General features: G+C 38.2%; 1 protein-coding gene across 3 annotated transcripts in view; it reads right to left on the reverse strand.

Annotated features, from left to right (window-relative positions):
• Positions 1 to 1,114: 1,114 nt before the first annotated feature.
• The window catches only part of Calu (calumenin), a 25,969-nt gene continuing 3,030 nt past the window's right edge, over positions 1,115 to 24,053 (reverse strand). Inside the window, exons 2-7 of one of the 3 annotated variants that reach the window (XM_013020012.1) lie at positions 16,533 to 16,764; positions 12,475 to 12,668; positions 8,146 to 8,312; positions 7,280 to 7,340; positions 5,554 to 5,753; positions 1,115 to 3,379 (exon numbers count right to left, since the gene is read on the reverse strand). In XM_013020012.1, the coding sequence (XP_012875466.1) occupies positions 3,275 to 3,379; positions 5,554 to 5,753; positions 7,280 to 7,340; positions 8,146 to 8,312; positions 12,475 to 12,668; positions 16,533 to 16,753 (948 nt within the window). In that variant the 5' untranslated portion in view covers positions 16,754 to 16,764 and the 3' untranslated portion in view covers positions 1,115 to 3,274. Of the gene's footprint in view, positions 3,380 to 5,553; positions 5,754 to 7,279; positions 7,341 to 8,145; positions 8,313 to 12,208; positions 12,403 to 12,474; positions 12,669 to 16,532; positions 16,765 to 24,053 lie in introns of those variants that run through there. The other 2 variants (XM_013020013.1, XM_013020014.1) reach the window with 2 other exon arrangements.

The raw sequence follows: 24,053 nt of genomic DNA on the forward strand, positions 1-24,053 counted from the left end.
GGAAGTGTACTCATTACCCCACTCATGTAACTGTAACCCTCTGTATAGTATCTTTACAATAAAAAAAAAAACAAAAAAAAAAAGAAAAAAAGAAAGTAGAAAGCTCTAAAAAAAAAAGAATGTATGGTTGATATTTCAGTGGATAAGTTTTTGTTTTTTCTCTTACTGGGAAGAAATGTACTCATTACCTGACATATGTAGCTGTAACCCCTCTGTATATCACCTTTACAATAAAAAAAGTTTAAAAAAAGAAATGGAAGTGATACAAAGAAAAAATTCCTATCAATTGTTATGTTAAAATTTGAGTTTGAGAGTGAGGTCATAGTTCAAGAAGAACTTCCTCATGCTATCTGCTAATAGTTGGTATGGCTTTGGTGGGGGCAGCCATGACCATAGCTCCTGTGCTTGGATGATTTCAGATGCCCCTGACTCATTTGGCTGGACAATGTGTCTTTTAATATAAGCCGCCTACCTATTCAAGTTAATAATGTCCCTGATGGTTCCAAAATGAACTTGCATATTTTAATACCATTTATAAATGATACCCAAGTGTTGTTTTATGTTACACTCTGTATTCTCCTTCCACTCCCATAAAAAGCCTCTTAAAAAGTATATGCATCACACAAAGAATGTCATGTTGGACTCTACCAGTGATAGGACCCCTGGGAAGTAGAGAAGAGTTACAGCTGAGAGGATGGTAGAAGAGTCCAGAAATAGGAGGAAAGGAATAACCAACTGGGGAGAAGGTAGTATTTTCTCTGGGGTTGATAGGGGGCCTGGTGAACCTTCTGTAAGATTTCTTTTCTGTGACATTTTACAGAACCCATAATTCTAAGTAGTTCCATTTCTTCCTTTCTTTTCCTTCCTTTTATTTATTTATTTTTGCCAGTCCATGGCATGAAGTCAGGGCTTGGACACTGTCCCTGAGTTTCTTTTGCTCAAGGCCAGCACTCTACCACTAGAGCCATAGTGCCACTGCTGGCCTTTTCTGTTTATGTTGTACTGAGGAATCAAACCCAGGGCTTCACGCATGCTAGGCAAGCACTCTACCACTAAGCTGCCTTCCCGGCCCAATAGTAGTTCTCTTTCTAAGAGAATGAAAGACACGTATATACCTAATGAATGTAAACAGTTTTATTTAGAAACAGATGGGTACCTGTTTGCATCATAGAATATAAAACTTGGTTTACACTCTGTAAAAAAAATAACCAATATCCAAGTTCCAAGGGTTAGCACTCACAGAACACACATACTGTGGGTGTGCAGCCACTATTCACTTGCTTCAGGCTTGATTTAAACTAAAACCAAAACCAAAGCCCCAAATCCCACAATATCAAGGAGCTCAGAGATGACAGTACAGCGCCCCAATCCAGAAGCTGCCATCATAGCAGAATACAGTTTGCTGTCTTAGTGGGTCATTTTCACATCAGGCCTGGGCTCTGTGCACCTAGTGGGGAGCTGTGGGGCTTTCTTGCCACACAGGTCATGATGAATGCTCTTTAAGCCAAGGTTGATAAAATTATCTCTGGTCTTCTTTACAAGAGAAATCTGGAGGGCTGAGAATGTTCGTTACCCTACATTTGAATTAAGTTCAAGAGTTTATTTGCTATCAAGAGCTCACCTCAATAGGATTATGGAAGACCAAAGGGTACACCTAGGTTCAGATATAATCACCCAGCACCACCTGAATGTATTATTCAAAGAGATATAGCAAATAATAGAGGTTATATGTACATATATTTATCTTAGTAACCTGAGGGCTTAAAGATTTAGAATACAATAATTCTTCTCAAAAGAAGTCCATTGGTAAGAAACGAACTCAAATGGACATAGTTCTTTTATATAAAATATGGGTAAAACGGAGTTGAAAATAGAGGGTGGTTTTTGATAAGGATTAGCAACTTGCTGATCCATGAAACTCCCCTTATTTTGTCTGTAAAGAGAAGGGGGAGAAGGGCAGGGGTGTGATGGGTCAAAAGCAGAAAGGGTGAGAAGTGGCCCTCAAACCAAAGAACCCTCTCTGCAGATCCTTCCATCCTCAAGCTCTCTAGGGTACAGAGAAGCCCAGACAGTGAGTGGCTTGCATTGAGGTATGAGGATCTCTGGTAAAGTCAGCAGCATGTGGTTTTTAGAAACCAGCCCCACAAGAGAAGAACAATGCAACCAAGCTTATAACTAATACTGCTATTTAATTATTGTCCAAAGGAGAAAAAAAGGAGGGGGGGAGAAACCCCACTATATGGGGAGGTTCTAAACTTTCATATAAGGTTATCCAAATATCCCTATTGTATCTTTCAAGGTTTAAGCAAATTCTCACTTAGTGATTGCTTCTCTTGGTAAAGGCACTTTCAAATGACATGATTGGACAGAATTATAATTGTAGTGAAGCCAAGATTCCCAGGGGAAGAAGAGTCAGATGGGGTACTTACAATGATTTCAAGAGGCACACACCCCGGAAAAAAAAGTATGCCCTGTACACTTGTATTTTTCCTTTAGTTTTCTAGCTGTTTCTAATGGGAAACAGCTCTCTAAAGAGCTAGAAATAGCTCTGTAAAGAGATCACTATTTGATTGATTTTTCAAGACACTTGTCCCAACTCTTCCCACCACAGCTGTGCTTGACAAAATTAGCAAAGTCCTACAAGAGGCAAAAAAATGAAGTCAAGTTCAGTCAGGATGTTGGCCAGCACAGGGACCTGTCATTGCTCACATCATGGCAGGCTCAACTGTGGGATCTGTAGGAATTGAATGGAATACATGGCTTCTATGACTTCTGAAATGCCAGACTTTCCAATAGGCAAAATGAAGTGTTATCTCTAAATAAAAATCATGAAGAATCTATTTTTCCTTTTTATTCTCCTGAACATTCTTATTGATCTCAGGCTTAAAAATCTGTTACGTGAGGATTATAAAAACGATATAAGGGGTTGAGAAAGAGTAAAGGACTAATGTTTGCCTATAAGTGTGGTTGGAGGATCTTGATCCTTCATATCATACTTCCAACTAGAGACAATACAAAAATAAACACACCATGTTATACATTATACAAAGTGTAAATCTACAAACACAAGTGTACTAAATTAGACTTGTTCCTCAGAAGCAGGCCCTCGGAGAGGAGGAGGAATAGGGACGGGATGTTTTTCATTATTTCATTATGCCTTTTCATGTCTCAAAAAGTTTGTAGTAACAGTCTCAGTAGCGCAAACAATTTCATGTGAAACCAGAAGCTGTAAAAATAAATTACTTTTGAAGAAATATGAGCTCTTGTCTGCCGCTCAGAACTCATCATGTCTTACTAAGGCTTCCCCGAAATCTGTGGCCTGGCTGCCCACAAATAAATCATACTTGTCGACGATCTCCTCCTTCGTTAGCTTGCCATCCTGAAATTAGAGAGAGCAGTGAACTGAGCAGCATATATTTCCATTCCAAATTCAAAGATCAGTTACTGCCATAGAAATAACTGGCGTTGTATCAGGACTTGAGATTCTGATTTCCACTAAATGTGAACTGTCCCCCTCCCCCTTTCACACACACTCACAGATAAAAAATAAAATATATTTATCAATTAAGTCCAAACCAAACCATGGGCATAATACAGCTCAACAAACAATTCCATGAGAGTTAAGTTTGTTTCCCAAGGAACAAACTCCCTTTGGAACAAACCATGGAATATCTGCTCCATACAAATGGTCAATAACAAATGAGCACCCTTCAAAGTGATTCAAGTCACTGTCTAAGAGGAAGAATGAAAACTGCCAGTACCAATCCTGATCTGCCAGTCACTCTGTCAAGGTTCCTACATCTTAAACAGCACTTAGGTTTCCAAAGGTTGGCTTTTCACACATCTAGGACATGGCCTCTATCTACTCAAGTGAGCTATGAACTCACAAGAGATTAACCCTTAAACTGGCTAACAGGAGTAGGAAATCTTTTTTCTGAAAGAACCATTTGGCAGTGATGTTAGTTGATATTGATGTTGCTATAAAAAAAAAAGCTCCTAGATTTATTGAATTTAAAGTCTGCTTATGTTTGCCTTAGCAGGACCAGATCATATAATTTTGTGGGCTTCATATGGTCCATAAACCAGATGTTCTCTACCACCTATAAGAAACTGAGCTCTAACAACAATAATAATAAAAAAAATCAATCTAGAAGAAACAATGTTAATTAAGAATGTGGCTTTAGTGGTAGAGTATTTGTAGCATGCATGAAGCCTTGGGTTTGATTCCCCAATACCACATAAACAGAAAAAACCAAGAGTGGTGCTGTGGCACAAGTGGTAGAGCGTAGATATGGAAACAACCCAAATGCCCCCTACAGATCCAAAAATTGTGGTACCTATATACAATAGAATATTTATACAGCCATTAGAAAGGACAAAATAATGGCATTTGCAGGGAAATGGATGGAACTAGAACAAATCATATTGAGCAAGGTAAGCCAAGATCAGAGAGACAAATGGTTCATGGTCTCCCTCATATGTGGATGTTAAATTCAAAATGCAAGGAGATATGACAAGTAAACAGGACTCAAAAAACAAAGGACTTCCTTATTTTGTTGTATCATTTCTAGATAACTTGTTCTTGACCTCATATATGGTTTATACATGTGTGCATCTAAGGGAAGCTAGGAGGGCGCAGAATTAGAGGGAAACGGGGAAAAAAATACAACAGAGAAGCCCATCAGCTGTAGTGGACATTGATGAAAGTGGACCAAGCAACTCAAGGGCACCAGTGGCTCAAGTCTGTAATCCTAGTTACTTAGGAGGCTGAGATCTTACATAACTGTAACACCCCCATACCTGTTCATCACTTTTACAATAAATTTTTTAAAAAAGAAAAAACAGTTTGCAATAAGGAAGAGTTACTTCTTTATCCCAATATTTGAAGTCCTCCAAGACTTGATCCTATACTACTTTTCTATTATTGTTAAAATCTAACACTCCATACAATATCTATTCATAATTCCTTGTTGAAGTTTCTACAAGTCCATGTTTTTACTTCCTCTTTATATTTGCAATGTAAAACTTTCCCGACTTCTAAGCACACATAGTGCTTACCTCCTCATGAAACCCTATACTGCCACTGCACAGTGACTTCTACTTGTTCTCTTGTTCTACTCATCGCACTGAGAAATCTAACCCTACATGTACAAAGCATGGGTCAACATTGAGATACTGGCTCAGTCATTCAATAACTGAGATAACACTACTTTTAATACTGAATGCCTTGGATAATTGAAATAGAACATTTTAATAGGCTTTAAGGGAAAATGCAAAGGACTGAAATTATTTAATTTTCTATGCTAGCACTCTACCAGTTGAGTCACAGTTCTACTTCAGGCTTTTTGGTAGCTTACTGGAAGTAAGAGTCTCATGGATTTTCCTGCATGGGCTGGCTTTAAACCACAATTCTTAGATCTCAGCTTCCTGAGCAGCTAGGATTGCAGGCATCACCATCACCCAACAATGTTCTATCTTGAGAAAATTTCATTGAGAAACTTCCTAGAAATAGAGTTGGATCATTGCTAGACTACTTAGGCTGACCAGACTTACCTTGTTTTGGTCTGATTCATAGACTAAGTGTCTGGCTTCTGCCTCAGCATGGTCATAATCTGAAGGGAGGATCCAGTCTTTGGTTTCTTCCTTGTCCATCTTCCCATCACGGTTCTTATCTCGAAACTCCACAAATTGCTCTCGCTCTGTCTTCACCCATTCTGGCTCATCAGCCTTTCCATCATGGCTGTACATGTCACCTGTGTACAGAGAAATACATACCAAAAAGTTGGATCTTTATCCAAAGACTGCTCTTATGCTAATCTGGTCTAATCCTTCCCCATCTATTTGTTCAGCACCTAATAGTCATTACACGAGTATCTTGGACTAGAAAGATCTTAGAAAACAAGGTATTTTTCTAGGGACTAATTACTGATCTTTCAACTACAGTATTTATTCTAGCTGTTGATTTTGAGTAATATAAAGAACAAAGGAGATACTTCTCTAAGGAAAGTAGAAAAATGAATTAAGAAACAGAAACAGAAATAGATATATAACTCAAGTGGTAGAATGTCTGCTTAGCAAGTGTGAGGCCTTGAATTCAAACCCCTATACAGGCAAAAAGAGAGGAAAAATAAAGTAAGAAAAAAAGAGCTTTTTATCAAACTAAGAAGCTTTTGTATAGCAAAAGAAACAATGAAGAGTGAAGAGATGCTGGTGGCTTATGTCTTTAATCCTAGCTACGCAGGAGGCTGAGATCTAAAGATCGTGGTTCAAAGCCAGGTAGGCAGGAAAATCTGTAAGATTCTTATCTCCAATTAACCACCAGAAAACTGGAAGTAGAGCTGTGGCACAAAGTGGTAGAACACAAGGACTGCGCCTAGTCCTTGAGTTCAAGCCCCATGACTTACCAAACAATAAAGGAGGGAAGAAGAATAAACTCCTGTGTTCTTCAGCACCACAGGGCCATGACAGTTTACAATAATACAGAACAAGAACAGATAAATGTGAAGGTTCCAAACACAAAAGAATTAAAATGTTTGAGGAGATGGAAATACTAATTACCCTGATTTACTCATTATACATAACTTGATATATGTATATTGAGTACATGTGTATACTCAATACATGTGTATTACTATGTGAGTCATTATGTGTCCTTAGAAATAGAATGTGAAGTACAAAAATACCTACTATTTCTAAATAACAAAACAGTAATTGCAAAACACTTTGTACAATCTGCATTACTTGTTAAGAGGCAATTTTTTTTAAGAGCATTGGGAAATCTTAAAACTTAATTGGGGATTATAAAAACAGAGCTCTACTGGGGAGATTGTGGCCTCAAAGATTTAATGTAACAATCACCCACAGACAACTGAAAGGGAAAAAGGCCTAAACATTCTATTGAGCTTTTAAAATGTGGCTGGCCAAAATTAGGAAATACTATTGAGTGAAAAAACACTCGACAATTTATATTAATAACACATAGTAATTATAGTATTTTAGAATATCACATTAAATAAAACATACTCAAAGTACATTTCACCTACTTCTTTTTACTTTTTAATGTGGCCATTTGAAACATTGAAATTACATATGTGGCTTATTTTCTATTTTGACTGAACAATGATGTATAGATACTTAGTCACAATTCAGTATTCATCACATTGGTCTCCTATCTAATGATCTGGTTAGAAGATGGTAAAGGTAGTACATCGTTTCTATGGATGATTACATCTTCCAAAGCATCTGTTTCCTCTAGGTGAAACACTTAAGAGAAACTTACCAATATACTCTTCAAGATCAATGAAACCATCACCATTCTTATCTATATCTTCCATTGTTTCCTAAACAGCAAAGAACAAAAGAAGAAGAATGAATTTGCTAGAAGAATATAGTGTATTTTTACAGTTAAAAGCCATAGGAAATTGTGTTTTTCTAGTTAAAAAATAGTATTAGCCATTTCGTATGCTCCCAGCTAAAATAACGATGTCTTAGAGGGAACAATGCCCAATGATGGTACAACTGCTCAATGATGATAGCCCTAATCATGCTAATAGAAGATGTGAACAGTGATCATGCCTACGTTATAGTCTATTTACTTATCTATTTATTTATTTTTGCCAGTCCTGGGGCTTGAACTCTGGGTCTGGACATTATGCTGGACCTTCCTTTGCTCAAGGCTAGCACTCTACCACTTGATTTACAGCACCACTTCGAGTTTTTTTTGAATAGTTTATTGGAGATACAGACTTTCCTGCCCAGACTGGCTTCGAACCCATACAATCCTCAGACTCAGCCTCCTGATTAGCCACTAACAGCAGCTACAGCTATAGTCTTTGTTGTCAACAACTGTCTTCTCTGGGAATTCCTAGTACTGCTGTTATTACTCAGTTTCTGGCCACTGATCATGAGATGCTTTAAAAAGCAGGATTTCCTCCTATTTTTACTATATGAAGCTACCATTGAAATAAATAGCAAAATACATTATCTGATGGAAAATATTATCATACTAAATTGAAAGCCCATAAGAAAAACTGATGGTACTCAGACTGGAAATCTGGCCAGTACTCTGAACACATAGGAAAGATAAGAGTCAACAAAAGCAACAGAATGAGAAAGTTTTTGTTCAAAAAACTTGATCTGACCCACCTGTACTACTATGTCTTTCATGTAGTCATACTCCTCAGGGTGCAGAAAAGCTGTGAACTCCTCCTTTGTGGCAATGAGGTCTCCATCCTTGTCTGCCATCTTAAACCTCCGCTCATCTCTAACCATCATCTGTTTATAGTTAAACCCATCATCAGAGTCTGGATCATCTAGAAAACAAAAAGGTCAAACCTTAAAAGGCTTCTAGAAAACATACAATGTGTGGGCCAGGAAATCAATTTTTCAAGAAAAATAAACCAAGCAATGGAGGAATAACTCTGATTACACAGATAAAATTAAACCAAGCAAAATAAAGAAATCATTCGTGATTATAAGAGCAGTAGCAAAAATCATTTAGTTTGAGCTAAGGCTTCAGTAATACCACCTTAGAATCAGGTCCAAACTGAATGTCAATGTTTGCCATACAACATATGGAACTCTGGTTCCTGACTTATCTAACTCACTAAGTAATGCTTAATTGTTAATTGTATTATTAAGACTATTAGAAGGATTAAATTCTCTAGTTATACTAGGAAGCAGTGGTGGCTTTAAAGTCACACTGCCTGGGCTTATACTCTACCACTCCTAGCTGGTATGTGGCCTTGGGCAAGTAACTGTGCCTTATAAAAGGAGGATAATAACAGGGCCTGCCTCAGTAGGGTTGTTATGTAAGATTAATCTAAGTGATTAGAATGGTGTCCACCTCATAGGTAGCACACACCCACCAGTCCATCTGTCCTTCCTCCCTTCCTTTCTCATTGTCCCTTGGCTTTTTCACCAAAGGTTGGCACTCTACCATTTGAGCCATAGCTCATAGCTCATAGGACTTTCCTACCCAGGCTGGCTTTGAACTGTGATCCTTAGATGTTAGCCTCCTGAGTAGCTAGAAATACAGATATGTGCCATTTAGCTATTGTTATTTTTACTAAACTTTAGGCTCCCATTAAGAAGCTACATATCACAGGCCCTTTGTCTCATTTTAAAGACATTTAGAGTCAAGCAACAGAAAACCAGAACAGGAAAGGTCACCTTGCTTGCTTGTTTTTCAGCCACCCCAGAAATCTGCTAAAAATTACAGGTACAAGAACAAGTCTTACAGAAAAATAAGTCTCTTCACTAGAAGAAACACATGTAGCCCTCATCTTCCACTTATACAAAATTCTAGAAAATACACTACTCTAGATTTACAGAAATAAGTCAATGGTTGCTGAGGGACGGGGCATGAGGAAGATAAGCCAAAAAGAAACAGGGAGGGAGCGGGGAGGGAATGACAGACATGCCCACTCTTTGTTTTGAAGAGTGCAGTGATAGTTTGATCTGGTATACTCCTGTCTAAACTAATTGTGCAGATTATATGTTAAATGCATTTTGATAAAACTATTACAAAAACATTAGATTACAAACAAATTGAATTCAGGTTTATTCATCTGTTATAATGTTGAACTGCATAAGTAGCAGTTTATGAGGAAAAACAAGATTTACTATCCGTAAACTGAAAAAATGCAAGGGTTTAACTAGAAATGGAGTACAAAATTGAGTTGTTTTATGAATCAAACAGATGTAAAGGTATTTTGAAAAGTGGAAGATATCACCTTAAAGGCAAGAAATGCTGTTCCCAACCTACAACATTCTAAACAAAAACATGGCACTATTTTTCTAAAAAGACTCAGTGCCTGTTAACACCGTCACCATATTATTGCTGACTTGGATGCTATAGGTCTGCCTTTCTAGACCCTGAGCATTTTTCTTTCATCTTCATGGGCAAGAGAATGAGTACATTTCTTATCAAGCATTGTTGCCAACTGCTTTTTTTTTTTTTTTTTGCCAGTCCTGGGCTTGAGCTCAGGGCCAGGGCACTGTCCCTGTGCTTCTTTTGCTCAAGGCTAGCACTCTACCTCTTGAGCCACAGCACCACTTCCGGCTTTTTCTGTGTATGTGGTACTGAGGAATCAAACCCAGGGCCTCATGCATGCAAGGCAAGCGCTTTACCACTGAGCCACCTTCTCAGCCCCTGTTGCCAACTGCTTTTTGAGAGCTAAGCAGCATGAAGCTTCTTTCTCAGTAGTGTCAAATATTAAGACAGCTTATTGAGTCATATGGCTTTAGAACTACATATATATATACTCAAAAGCTGTAATTGGTGAGATGGAGTATTTAAGGAAAATACCATCTTTCTCAAATTCATCCCTTCCAAACAAATGCTAAATTTCAGTACCAACTATTCAATATAAAAGACAACAGAAGTAAAGTTACACTTTCAGACTAGATTCTTAAGCTAAGAGGCCTCCTCCCCACTCCCTCCAGTAAAAGGTGGCTGGAATCAAGAAGCCTAATGGCAACATGCACATAGAAAAGAATGAAAAAGGGAAGGTACAATATTTTATTTTTAATGATGAAATATATATCCCTATATCCCTGCTTAGAATGTGGTCTTCACCCTGAGCAACAATTTATAGACCTCACTGGCCTTCTAACATTGCTTCAAGTGGGCTCTAGTTTTGGTATAGAAATGCCCAACTTAGTAATCTGCATTTTATTTGGGGCAGTGACAGTGTTAATTTTTCTTTTGTGGATAGTGAATTCATTGAACAAACCTTAAGAGTTAAGATGATTTATACTTGAACTTAAACTGGATCAACACATTTTTAAAAAACTTCTCAGCATTTGTCTAAGCCAACTTGTTACCCCCTGAGGACTGTTCACTTGTAGACTTCCCGGGAAAGATGCCTTATAAAGACATCAGTCCTCCAGCCAGTGCTTTGGCTTGTGTAGTCTCAGGCAGTAGAAATACCCACTACATTGAATCATCTGCCCAGTGAGTCAATAGAGATCTCAACAGATTTTTATGTACATAATCATACACAGTTGAAGCAACATTCTGGGCAGCAAGTGAGTGCCTAGATCTGCCCTAAGATTTATTAACACACCATTTTGTTTAGATCACCAATAGCCTAGTCTACACTGTACTTTATAATTAATTGATTAAATTAGGAGGCTGTTGGGCCTCAGCCAGGGAACAAGAAACATGAAATGCCTCTCCATCTGTGCTGGCTTTTTAATACATGTGTTCTTAATTGGGTGGCTATGTTTAGTTCTTGGCTAAGGGTCAAATATTGAGAGAGGCTGCCACTTTAGAATTAGGAATGAGAACAAGCCCTACACAAAAATAAGTCTCTCCACTAGAAACACATGTAGCCCTGAAATTAGCATGGACAGCTGGCTATCTAGTGGGGACACAGATTTTTATATGCTCACTGTTAGCCAGTGGTGGGAAATTTGCCTAATTTCCATAAAAATGTAAAAAGCATCACTTACACATTCTTGATTCAAATTGTAACTATGTACAATTGAGGAGTCTTTATTAATAAAAACCACCTGGAGTTCATCAACTCTGTAAGGCTGCCCCCTAGTATTTAGCAGAAGGTAAATCTAAGTGTTGAAGCAAGGAAAATTACTAACAGGTAGCCCAACTAGAGAGAAAGGGTACAAAATCAACAAAATAATCAAAGTAACAGTTATTTGCCTTGAAGCATTTGCAAAGCTGGCTGATAAGTTAATGTGCCAGAGAAAACAAATGGGAAATTTTAATTTCTAAACTTCAGTAAGCACACACACTTGATAGCTATTTGAATTTTATTAAGGAAAGTGTAGTATTCCTCCTATTTTTACTGGTTATAAAGAAATCTGATTTGGCTGGAATTTTAGGCCTGTTTTAGTGGGATCATGGCAAAAAGACAACTCAAGGCCTCTCACTTTGCTTTCTGGAACAATACAGCCTTTTAAATGAGATTTACTCAAAAATCATCCCTATGAGGAATACAAAGACAAGCAGAAAAATGTGTTTGCAATGCTAAGGGTGTAGAAAATGTTAGACTTCAAAAAAAAACTAAAATTAAACAAAATTTAAAACACATGGTATACAAATTTAAAATTGTTAGGACAAAGGGGAATCAGTTCAACATCATCCTATTAAGATAGGCAACATTTTTTTTGTTTTACTACGTGACCCATTTGTTTCTCTGACTCAAGATCATGGTCTTGGCCAGGCTGACATCTTGCCCCTTACCCAGGTAAGTGCCATAAGTCACGTTTCTGTACTCATCCCAGGAGATTAAGCCGTCTTGATTCATATCAAACTCCTGCCATTGGTTTTCAACATTGTCATATATGTATTTCTTCTGGGCGTGCTTAATCCAGGATTTCAGCTCCCCCTCCGTCACAAACCCATCTTTATCCGCGTCTATTTTATCTACAATCATTCTACAAGACAAAACAGTTACGTTTCAAGGTGCCGGCTCCACAAGGCTTTTCCCCCAGATAGTAGGGACCTACCTAAAACGTAGCCGTAGGTGGCATTTTTATATTCCTCCCAGGAAACGAGGCCGTCCTCATTGAGGTCATGCCCCTTCCACTGTCGCTCTACATCCTCGTAAATCCAGCGCTTTTGTGCAAATTTAATCCAGTCTTTGAGCTCATCCACAGTGACAAACCCGTCCTTGTCGTCATCTATTTTACTTACAATCTTTCTGTAGAAAATGCAGAGAAATCCAGCAAGAGGTTAAAAAGACACAAGGCTCTGGACATTAGCCAGGTGTGTGCTGTGTCCATAAGTGTTGCCTAGAGTTAATACACAAAAATAAAAAATTGTCTTCAAAACAAAACTGCCAGACAGAGAGATAACTGAAATGTTTTCTCTAGCCCATTCCTAGTCTACAATGAGCTGTCTGGACAAGGTAAACAAATCTATGGCTGGTCACTGGGTCTAAAAATAAACCCAACCAATCTATTTAGTTAGGTTTTAGCATATGATCAGAATTCAAGAGTGAAGACTCATGCTTATCTGGGTTCTGACCATTAGCATTAAACAACATGTAAATCTTTATATTTTCCCTTATTATGTTTGCCTTTTCTTGGTAAATGATCACAATACTACTGATGGCTTTCTAAACATTCAAAAGTTTAAAGCAGACTTTTAAAAAAGGCAATACTTTTGTTAAAAATAAAAAGATAGAAAACAGCTCTGGGAGCACATATAGTTCAAGATTATTTTTAAAGATACAACAGGAGGATGCTTATTTAAAAAATGCCAGCAATTTTTATACCCTATGCTATGTGAAACTGTATTTTTATGTATAACCATGAAAAGAAAAACTGAGGAAAGGATGTGGTACAATTATGAGACTGTTAATAAGCTGAGTGGTTAGTATGCAACTATAAAGCAAAACACAAGGCTAAAGAATGCCAGAAATGGTGCTGTGGTAAAAGCAGTAGAGCACTAGTTGAGCAAAAGGACTCATGGACAGTGCCCAGGCCCTGGGGTCAAGCCCCATGACCAACAAAAAGAAAAAAAAAGAGTATCTCATTCTCCTTCAATGAAATTCTTCCATATTTATCATTTAGGGATTTAAATATAGGTTCATGAGCTAGGTATAGCTCAGTGGTAAAGTACTTGACTTGCCTAGCATACATGAGGACATGGGTTTGATCCTTGGCACTTGTAATAAAAATACGCACATAATACAAAACTTGTGAAGTTGTAATCCCTACTTCTGGAGGCTCAGACAACCTATGTAAAGTCATACATATACAAAGTCACATTACAGAATTGGAATTTGAAATGAAAACTTCCAAGAGATGTATTACCTCAACAGAGCCTGGTAGTACATGCCTATAATCCCAGAATAGGAACACGAGGCAGGAAGAGGAGCATAAGTTCAAGGCCAGTCTGGGCTGCACAATGAGACCCTATTTCAAAAAGTCAAGAAAGGGGGCAAAATCTTGACACATTCCTAGGCATGATTTAAAAAAGACAGTCACTTGGAAGCAAGTTATTTTTTTCTCAATTTGTGTTTATTTCATGAATATAGATCAGAGTACTAGCAAAACTATTAACACAGACTCCACATACTGATATTGATGTAACATTAACTGTAACTATTACTTAACACTATTAAATAACAAGTCCTTTCCTTCAAATAATTTGTAATCATTCAGACTGAAATGCTAACAGAAAAGGTAAAGTAGTAAAACTCTTCCTTTGTCTACATGGACAGAAGACAAGTTTTTTTTTTTGTCAGTCGTGGGGCTTGAACTCTGGGCTTGGGCGCTGTCCCTGTGCTCTTCAGCTCAAGGCGAGCCCTCTACTGCTTGAGCCACATCACCACTTCCGGTTTTCTAGTGGTTTATTGGAGATAAAGAGTCTCATGGATTTTCCTGCCCGGGCTGGCTTTGAACCTCGATCCTCAGTTCTCAGCCTCCTGAATAGCTAGGATTACAGGCGTGAGCCACCAACGCCCGGTGACAAGTTTTTTTTATTACTTTGTTTAGAGGATTTCGATATCAACAGATTGAAATTTTTTGCATAATTTATGAGATCTACTAGTACATAAATGGTAGTTGTTACTAACAGTGCCACTTTCCTATTATGAAAAAAATGGGGAAGATATCTGAACCTCTCCCTTCCCCAGAATACATATTTAAAACTACTATAAATAGCCTGAAGGATCATCCAGATAAAAACTAACATATAATGACTACTCCAAATGGGCTTTTCTTAATAAAGGCAGCCCGATATCTCAAACAGTTTAGTGGGAGGTTGAATAAATTCTTTTGGAAGAAACAGTAAATATTTTTACTTTGCGGGCCATATATGATATGCTGTGAAAAGTGCACACACATATACATCATCTACACACCAACAACCCTCTAAAAATGTAAAGGCCATTCTTGTCTTGTTGATGACTATCCTGCCTACAGTGGTTATACCAGAAGTGGACATATTCCATATACGGCTAAACTCTAAAGCTCTGTTATTTATGAAGCTAATGATGAAGCTACTAAGCCTATGACACTGGAGAATTCTATGGATGCATGTAAGTATTTATTCCAGGACAGACACAAAGCACTTAATTGAACCTTATGTTATTTCTCCTAAAAGATCTCATGTTTATTTCTACTAAAACACTTCAGTGTTTTGAAATAATTTTAAAATAATGGACTCAGAGACTAAATAGTAGTTCTGAAATTTTAAGGCAACAAAATTTTATATACATCATGTGCCCTTTTCTGAGTTAGAGTCCATAGCTTTGTCTTAGAGTCCTAAAGGGTATGAGCCTGTGATGCCCCCAGAAAGATAATGATCTGCCCTAGTTTGTTTCTATAGTAAACATTATCAAGGACTATCACTTCAAAACAAAAACCTTCAGCTGAACGACACATACATAAAAGTTAAGTATATCATCTTTTTGGGGAAGAGAAAAAAATGATAATACACAGGTAGAAAAAAATGTACTACTTTTCAACATTTATAAAAAGGTACTGAAAAGTATACATTACAATTGTTTAAATGCTTCCTGATGTCTTTAAAATAGTATATGTTTAACTTTAAACAATGACTTTTCTCTTAATCATTTGTAGTTTCCAACCTCTAGTATACAATTACCTACCAAAATGATGTTTAGAAATGACACATTACATTTTTATCTTAAATTCATCTGGATTCCTTCTCCCCACACACTTTTAGACTATGTAGCCCAAGTCTGGCTTAGAATTCATGATCCTCCTGCTTCTGCCTCTGTCTCTGCAATACTGGGATTCCTTGTGTTGCTATGCTTAGCTTCGCCTGAGATTTTTGCTCCAATAGTAGTGACTGTATGCATCAGGAATATTTGTTACTCACTCCAAATTGGAAGAAGCAAAACAGTATTTAGTCCATTTATACCTTCCATTAAAAACCCTAGTGTTATCATCTTATTCTAATTATACAGTCTACTCATGTGATGAACTCATCATCTCAGGCTAGCCTCGAACTTACTATGAAGTTCAGACTGGCCTGGAGCACAACACTCTTCTGCTTCCATTTCCTGAGTCCCAAGATTACCACCACACCTGGCTACTTGTTATAATCTCCTAAAAGGTTAAGTTGGTTTGGCTTTTGTTGAAAGACACCCTGGGAGACCCTAAACCTTACAGAAAATACACCAGTTACTAGCCATTCAAAGACGTGGCCTGAGCAACAATGAATAATTAGGTCGTAGGAAGTTTTCCAAAATTTTAAGCAGCAAAGATGATAAGCCCCCCGCTTCCCCCACGGTCTGGGATCAAGATGATACAGTTTTTGTGTGAATAATATAATTTCTGCATCATCTAGGTACTTTTATGCAAAAATGATTTTGCTTTATAGAATGAGTTACAGAATTGTTATTCAGTAGTGAAATGTATGAAAACAGGCACTTAATTCATTTTTAGTGGTAGCAATTCTGTGGTTAGCTTTCAGAAGATGTAGTTCAGCACAGCTTTACAAGTAACCAAACCAGAAAAGAAAAAAATGAATTAGTTGATTTATAAAGACAGTGTAACCCTACCTACCCACCCAGGAACTGGCACCTTACCCAAGCCTTTCCTTGCTCTCTTCTGGTGTCAGCTGATCAAAACTCTTTGCTTCTTCAGCACCCAAGAAAGCATCATGGTCATAATCAAAACTCTCAGTATCATCGTGAACTTTGTCGCTGAGTTGAGGCTCATGATGTACACGGTCCTTCTTTTCTGTAGGCTTGCTCAAGGCAAAGGCTGTGCACAGGGACAGGCACAGAAGAAATTGCCGCAGGTCCATGATAACCCAATCTTAAAGAAAATGAAAGGAGGTTAATACAGCATGTGCTTAGCAATAAAACAAGAAACCAAAAGGTCACAACTTAGCTAAATAATTATTATGACCTATAAGTATGTGCAAGTCATTTATAACAACCACTGTTACTTAAGTCCATAAAATAATCTGGCAGGATATTAACTTTCCAATTACAGTAAAAGATTTTCACCAGTTTCTTTCATCTGATTGTAGACTGGAGAGGAAATTATAGTTAAATGGCCTTTTTTTTTTTTTTGGTCGGTCGTGGGGCTTGAACTCTGGGCCTAGGCACTGTCCCTCAGCTCTTCAGCTCAAGGCGAGCACTCTACCACTTGAGCTACAGCGCCACTTCCGGTTTTCAGGTGGTTTATTGGAGATAGGAGTCTCACTGTCTCTCCTGCCCGGGCTGGCTTTGAACTGCAATCCTCAGACCTCAGCCTCCTGTGTAGCTAGGATTACAGGTGTGAGCCACCAGTGCCTGGCCATTTTGTAAGTAGTTTTTCTTCAAAAGACACCAAAGAACATTCATTTGTTCAACTTGCTAAGAATAAAAGTAAAAGGACCTAGATTTAAATCCTGACTCTCAATCCTTTTCTCCTCCTTCTTTTGTGCCAATCAATACCAGAGCTTGAACTCAGGGATGAGTGCTGTCTTTTAGCTTTTTTGTTCAAGGCTGGCACTCTACCACTTTACCAGGGCTTTACTTCTGGCTTTTGCTGGTTAATTAGAGATAAGAGTCCCATAGTCTTCATGTCTAGGCTGGCTTCAAACTATGATCCTCAAAGCTCAGCTTCTGTTTCTTTCTTTCTTCTTCTTCTTTTTATTTTAGTCAGGGCCTGGGCACTGTCCCTAAACTCTTTTGCTCAAGAATAGCAATCTACCACTTTGAGCTACAGTGCCATTTCCAGTTTTCTGGTGGTTAACTGGAGATAAAACTCTCAGGGACTTTCCTGCTGGGGCTGGCTTCAGGCTATGATCCTCAGATCTCAGCCTCCTGAGTAGTTAGCATGAGCTGCCAGCACTCTCCTGCTCGCTTCTTCTCACCCTCCCTCTGTCTTCCTTCTTTCTCATTCTCTCTTTCTTCTTCCTTAGTTTTATTTTTTTTAAAACTCAGGACCTTGTGCATGTTAGACAAAGCTCTACCACTAAAGCCATATCTCTATCCCTTTTTACTTTAGGTTAATTTTTAGATTGTCTCCAGCTTTTTGCCAGAGCTAGGCTTGATTTCCCAATTTCTGCCTTCTGTGTAGTACGTAGGATCGGAGATGTGAATGACCATGTTCAGCTTATTTGATACAGGGTCTTCAGAACTTTTCCCCCCAGATTAATCTCTATTCTGAGTAGCTAGGATTATATAATAAGCTACCAGTCCCAACCAATCTTTTAGTTCTTGCACTCCATCAATCTAGTCTGGAGTCTTCCACTCCATCTGGTCTGGTCCTCAAACCTGACTGGCTATTAGAATTATATAGGATGGGTTTTATATAAGTTTAGACTCACTGAAGTGGAATCCAAGCATTAGTAACTTTTTTTTTTGTTGGTCATGGAGCTTGAACTCTGGGCCTGAGAGTTGTCCCTCAGCTCTTCAGCTCAAAGCTAGTGCTCTACCACTTCACTTGAGCCACAGTGCCACTTCCAGTTTTCTGGAGATAAGAGTTTCATGGCCTTTCTTGCCTGGGCTGGCTTTGAACCATGATCCTTAGGTCTCAGACTCTTGAATAGCTGGGATTACAGGTGTAAACCATTGATGCCTGGCACATTAGTAGCTTTGTTTCTGAGGTGATTCTGATGACCATCACATGAGAAACAAATGAAATACTATGTATCTTCCTAGGTCTATAATACATAGTCTCTCACATACAGGGTAACCTTGAATCACTTCCAAAGACCAAATAAATCATTCAAATAGTTCTTTGACCTTCTGTACAGTTGTCTTTCCCAAATTTGCCCAGGAAAAGAACAACTTGGCAAAGTACTTGAAAAGTATTTTTGAAATAGTACTATTCAAAGTACAGATCCCCAAGCCAGCATCTCATCAATTACAGGCAACTAAATGAACAATAACAGGCAAAGTAAATGAACAAAAAAAGATTGGAATACTTGAGGGAACAAAACTACAGAGAAGCTACAGAGAAACTATAGATTCCTTACTACTATGGAGAGTACAGGCAAGTCCCAAGATCCTTAAAAATTTTTTTTCTTAAATCAAAGGAAAGGTTTTCCCAGACATTCATATTTTAATTACTCTTTTCCCAGATGAATATGATCACTGAATGTCCATTCACACACACATCAGTGAGAATAAGTCACCTGCAATTTTACATGATTTCTTCCCCATCTCCCATTATGTCTAATCCCTTTTGCATCTACCAATGTGACTTTATTTGGAAATAGTCTTTGCAGATGTAATCACATTAAAATGATGTCATGATTGTTAAGAGTGGGCTCTAACCAAAGATTGGTGTCCTTATAAGACAAGGGAAATTTTGACACACACACACACACAAACACACAGAATGAGAATGTCATGTTATGAAGATAGAAAGACTAACGTAATATATTCTACATGTTAAGGAATGCCAAGGGCTATGACAACCGAGTAGGTAAGATGTAAGATCCTCCCTTAATCTTCAGAAAGCATGGTCATGTGAACACCTGTGCTTTTAAACATTTTTCTAAAGCTTTCTTAAAAAAAAAAACAACTGAAAAAGTTTTAGTTTTCTTACAGGACTCTAGGCATTCACACAAAGGATGGATGTCAAAGGAGAATATTCTTAGGGAAAGAGCACAAAGGCTCAATGCCCATGTGCCTCTAGAATAATGTATGTGTGTGTGTGTGTGTGTTTGTGTGTGCGTGCACATCACTTGCCCCAGTGTCTATTCTCAAAAAAAGTACTGCTTCCAACAATGTAACCATTAAGAACAAGAAAAACCCATACAAGGAAACTACATGAAAGCAAAACCATGAAATCTAAGAGAAAGGGGTAGAAGAGAGTACTTTTTTTTCTAGTCCTGGGGCTTGAACTCAGGGCCTGGGCACTGTCCCTGAGCTTCTTTTGCTCAAGGCTAGCACTCTACCACTTAAGCCACAGCACTACTTCTGGCTTTTTCTATTTACGTGGTACTGAGGAATGGAACACAGAGCTTCATACACATTAGGCACTCTATCACTAAGCCACATTCCCAGCCCTTTAAAAAAAAATGCCACTTCCACCTATGTTAGACTAAAATATGATTCCAAAAAGTTCTTTTTTTTTGGGGGGGTCCGGTCGTGGGGCTTGAACTCTGGGCCTGGGCGCTGTCCCTCAGCTCTTCAGCTCAAGGCTAGCAATCTACCACTTGAGCCACAGTGCCACTTCCAACTTTTTTCTTTTTGCTTATGTGGTGCTAAGGAATTGAACCCAGGGCCTCAGGCATGCAAGGCAAGTACTCTACCACTGAGCCACCTTCCCAGCCCCTCCAAAAAGTTCTTCATCACCTTCATTTGAGTTAATCCAAACACTCATATATGTATACAAAGGTACACGTATCAAAGATATTCAATGATGATTGTATATTGTGATTTAAAAACTGGAAACAATGCAGGAAGATGGCTCTCTCTGATTAAACAGTTTTAGGGTCCTAATATGCACTTCTTCCCAAGAGATCAACAACAACAAATATGTAAACAAATAGTCACAGGAATGGAAAAAAGTAACTCATAACTTGTACACAAAAGGACAGAAAACTGAAGATCCCTCCCCTAATGTCTTCCACCCCATCCCATGGAACATTCTTTAAAATAGATCGTATCATAATACACACAAAGAAGCTAAGCAAATACAAGGGGATTGGCAATAATTCCTTGCCTCCTATCTGATTACAGTGGAATCAAACTAGTTCTCAACACAAAACATACTACAGAACTCACTCAAAACACATGGAGGCTGAATAACACCTGGGTCACAGAAGAAATTAAGGAAGAAATTAGAAAGTTCTTACAATTCAGGGCTGGGAAGGTGGCTCAGTGGTAGAGCACTTGCTTTGCATGCCTGAGGCCCTGGGTTCGATTCCCCAGCACCACGTAAGCAAAAAGAAAAAAGCCGAAAGTGGAGCTATGGCTCAAGTGGTAGAGCGCTAGCCTTGAGCTGAAGAGCTGAGGGACAACACCCAGGCCCAGAGTTCAGGCCCCATGACCGGACCCAAAAAAAAAAAAAACAAACTACTAGACAGAGATAGGAAAGATTAGGGCAGAAATCAACGTAAGAGAAACAAAAATACTATATACAAAATCAAGAAACAAAAAGCTGGTTCTCTGAAAAAAATGAATAAAATTGAAAAAAACACTTGTGAGATTGATGAAAAAAAGAAGAAATTCAAATCAATAAGATGAGAGATGCCACAGGAAACATTACATCAAGGAATCCATATGATTATATAAAGAACTACTTTCAAAACCTATTCTCACAAAAGAAAAAATATCTAGCAAAAATGAATGAATTTTTAGAAACATATAAACTCTCTATACTGAACTAAAATATATAAACCAATCAAACAAGCCAAATAACATGCAACAAGTTTGAGGAAGCAATCAGAAAAGTCTTCCAACAAGGAAAAGCCCAGGCCCAGATGGATTCCCGGCTCCCCCACCACACACACACTGAATTCTGTAAGACTTTTAAAGATGAACTAATACCAATACTCCTCAAGCTTTTCCGTGAAACAGAAAAATCAATTCCAAATTTTTTTCTATGAAGCCAATATCACTTATCCCAAAACCAGGTAAGGATCCAACATAAAGAGAACTACAGACAAATTTCTTTGATGAACACTGATGGAAAGTTCTTCAATAAAACAGTAGTCAAGAGAATCCAGAAACAAATAAAAAAAATCATACATTATGACCAAGTAGGCTTCATTCCACAGATGCAAGGCTGCTTTAACATATGCAAATCAATAAATGTAATTCACCAGTCAACAGAACCAAAGACTTTTAAGAATCACATGATCATCTCAATAAATGCAGAAAAAGCCTTCAACAAAATACACTATCCATTCATGTTAAAAGCTTTGGAGAAACTAGGAATAAAGGAACATTCCTTTAAACAATAAAGGCTAAAAAACAAAAACAAAACAATAAAGGTCTACAGATGACAGACCATTAGCCAACATCATACCAAGTGGGGAAAAAAGTTTCTGAATAGCTAAAGACATACTTACTAAACTAGAAAGATAGACAACTAACTAGGAAAAGATCTTTACCAGCAATACTTCAAAGGCCTAATATCCAGTATGTACAAGGAGCTCAAGAAATAAATCCCCCACCCCCAAACTTAATATACTAATTACTTATGGTGTCACGGGCAAGGGAGCTAAGGAGAGACATTACTGAAGAGGTAAGAATGGCAAAGAAACACATGAGGAAATGCTCATCATCACTGGTCATAAAAGAAATGCAAATCAAAACAACTCTGAGATTCTATCTCACCCCAGTGAGATTGGCCAAAATTGTGAATTCAAACAATGAATGCTGGCAGGGACATGGGGAAAAAGGAACCTTAGTGCACTGCTGGTGGAAATGTAAACTAGTACAACCACTCTGGGCAGCAGTCTGGAAGTTCCTCAAAGAAGTAAGCATAGATCTTCCCAATGATCCAGCCATACCACTCCTGGGCATCTACCCTGAACATCATGAGCCAAGATATGACAAGGACACCTGCACATCCATGTTTATTGCCACACTATTCACAATAACCAAGGTATGGAAACAGCCCAGATGCCCCACAATAGATGAGTGGATCCAAAAACTCCACTCATTGTGTATAAGTACATATACACAATGGATTTCACACAGCCATTAGAAATAAAATAAAATAATGTCATTTACAGGGAAACGGATGAAACTAGGCCAAATCATGTTAAGTGAGGTAAGACAAATGGCTAGTGCTCTCATGCAGAAAATAGATCTAAAATACACTGGGACATGATAAATTACAAAGGATTCTAGATTCTCATACACAGTGAGATGAAAAGAAGATATACTTAGGAGAGAATCATAAAGACGCAATACCGAAGTGTCATTTCATATGTATCTAAACAAACTGCAAGATTTTTTGTTTTTTAGTTTTAGTTTTTGATGATTCTGTCTTCTTTTCTTTATGTATGGTGTATTCAAGTGTGTATCTTTGGGAAGGCAGGGCAGAGGGTACAGAACACAAGGGAAAAAGGGTGAAAAAGCACAGCAGTGGAGCTCTTTGGCATTGATGAGAGTGAACTACACAATGGATGGAGACAGGAGGGAGGGACTGGGAGACGATGAGGAACAGAAGACACTGTACAAAAGGAAAAGTACTAATTACCTGATTCAGGAAACTGTAATTCCTCTGTTTATCACCTTTATAATAACAATAAAATGTTTTTAAAAAGGGCTCTTTGTACAATTAAAACATGCTTTAAAAAAGTGGGAGGAAAAACAACCACACAAAAGTAAAACATACTGGGGTATGGGAAGCAACAGGGGATGAAAGCACAATAAATGAAGGTGAATATGGTCAAAGGACTTTATGTTGATATATAAAAACAGAACAATGAAACTTGTTGAAATTGTTTTAAGAGGAGGGAAGAGATGGAGGGGGTAAGCTTGATTGGGATACATTGTATGTACTGTATGTACTTATATGTCACTATAAAACCCACCCGTGTACAATATACGCTAATAAAAACATTTTTAAAACAAAACAAAAACTGGAAACCACCAGCCATGGTGGTGACACTGGTAATCAACAAGGAGGATGAGGCAGGAGTCCAGCTTGGGCTACACCTTCTTAGGGAGGACCGCAAAGGACAACATGTGTGTGCATCTGAACAAATAAAATAATATGTATCAAAATGAAAACAGAAAGCTGGGCACCACAGGCTCATGCATGTAATCCTAGCTACCCATGAGGCTGTGATCTGAGAACTGCAGGTCAAACCCAGCTCCAATAGGAAAGTCCTTGAGACTTTACCTCCAATTAACTACAAAGAAGCAAGAAGTAGAGTTGTGGCTCCAATAGTAGAGTAGCCTTGAGCAAAACAGCTCAGGGACAGCTCCTGAGCCCTGAGTTCAAGTTGCAGGACTAGTGCATGTGTACGCACACACAAAATCCAAGAACTGGCAAAACATTTCAGCTAATCTATGTTATAGAAAAGTACATAGGTGGGCTGGGAAGGTGGCTCAGTGGTAGAGCACTTGTCTTGCATGCCTGAGGCCCTGGGTTTGATTCCTCAGCACCACATAAGCAAAAAGAAAAAAGTTGGAAGTGGC

The sequence above is a fragment of the Dipodomys ordii genome, unplaced genomic scaffold (assembly GCF_000151885.1).
Source record: "Dipodomys ordii isolate 6190 unplaced genomic scaffold, Dord_2.0 Scaffold48, whole genome shotgun sequence".
NCBI classification, from domain to species: Eukaryota; Metazoa; Chordata; class Mammalia; order Rodentia; family Heteromyidae; genus Dipodomys; species Dipodomys ordii.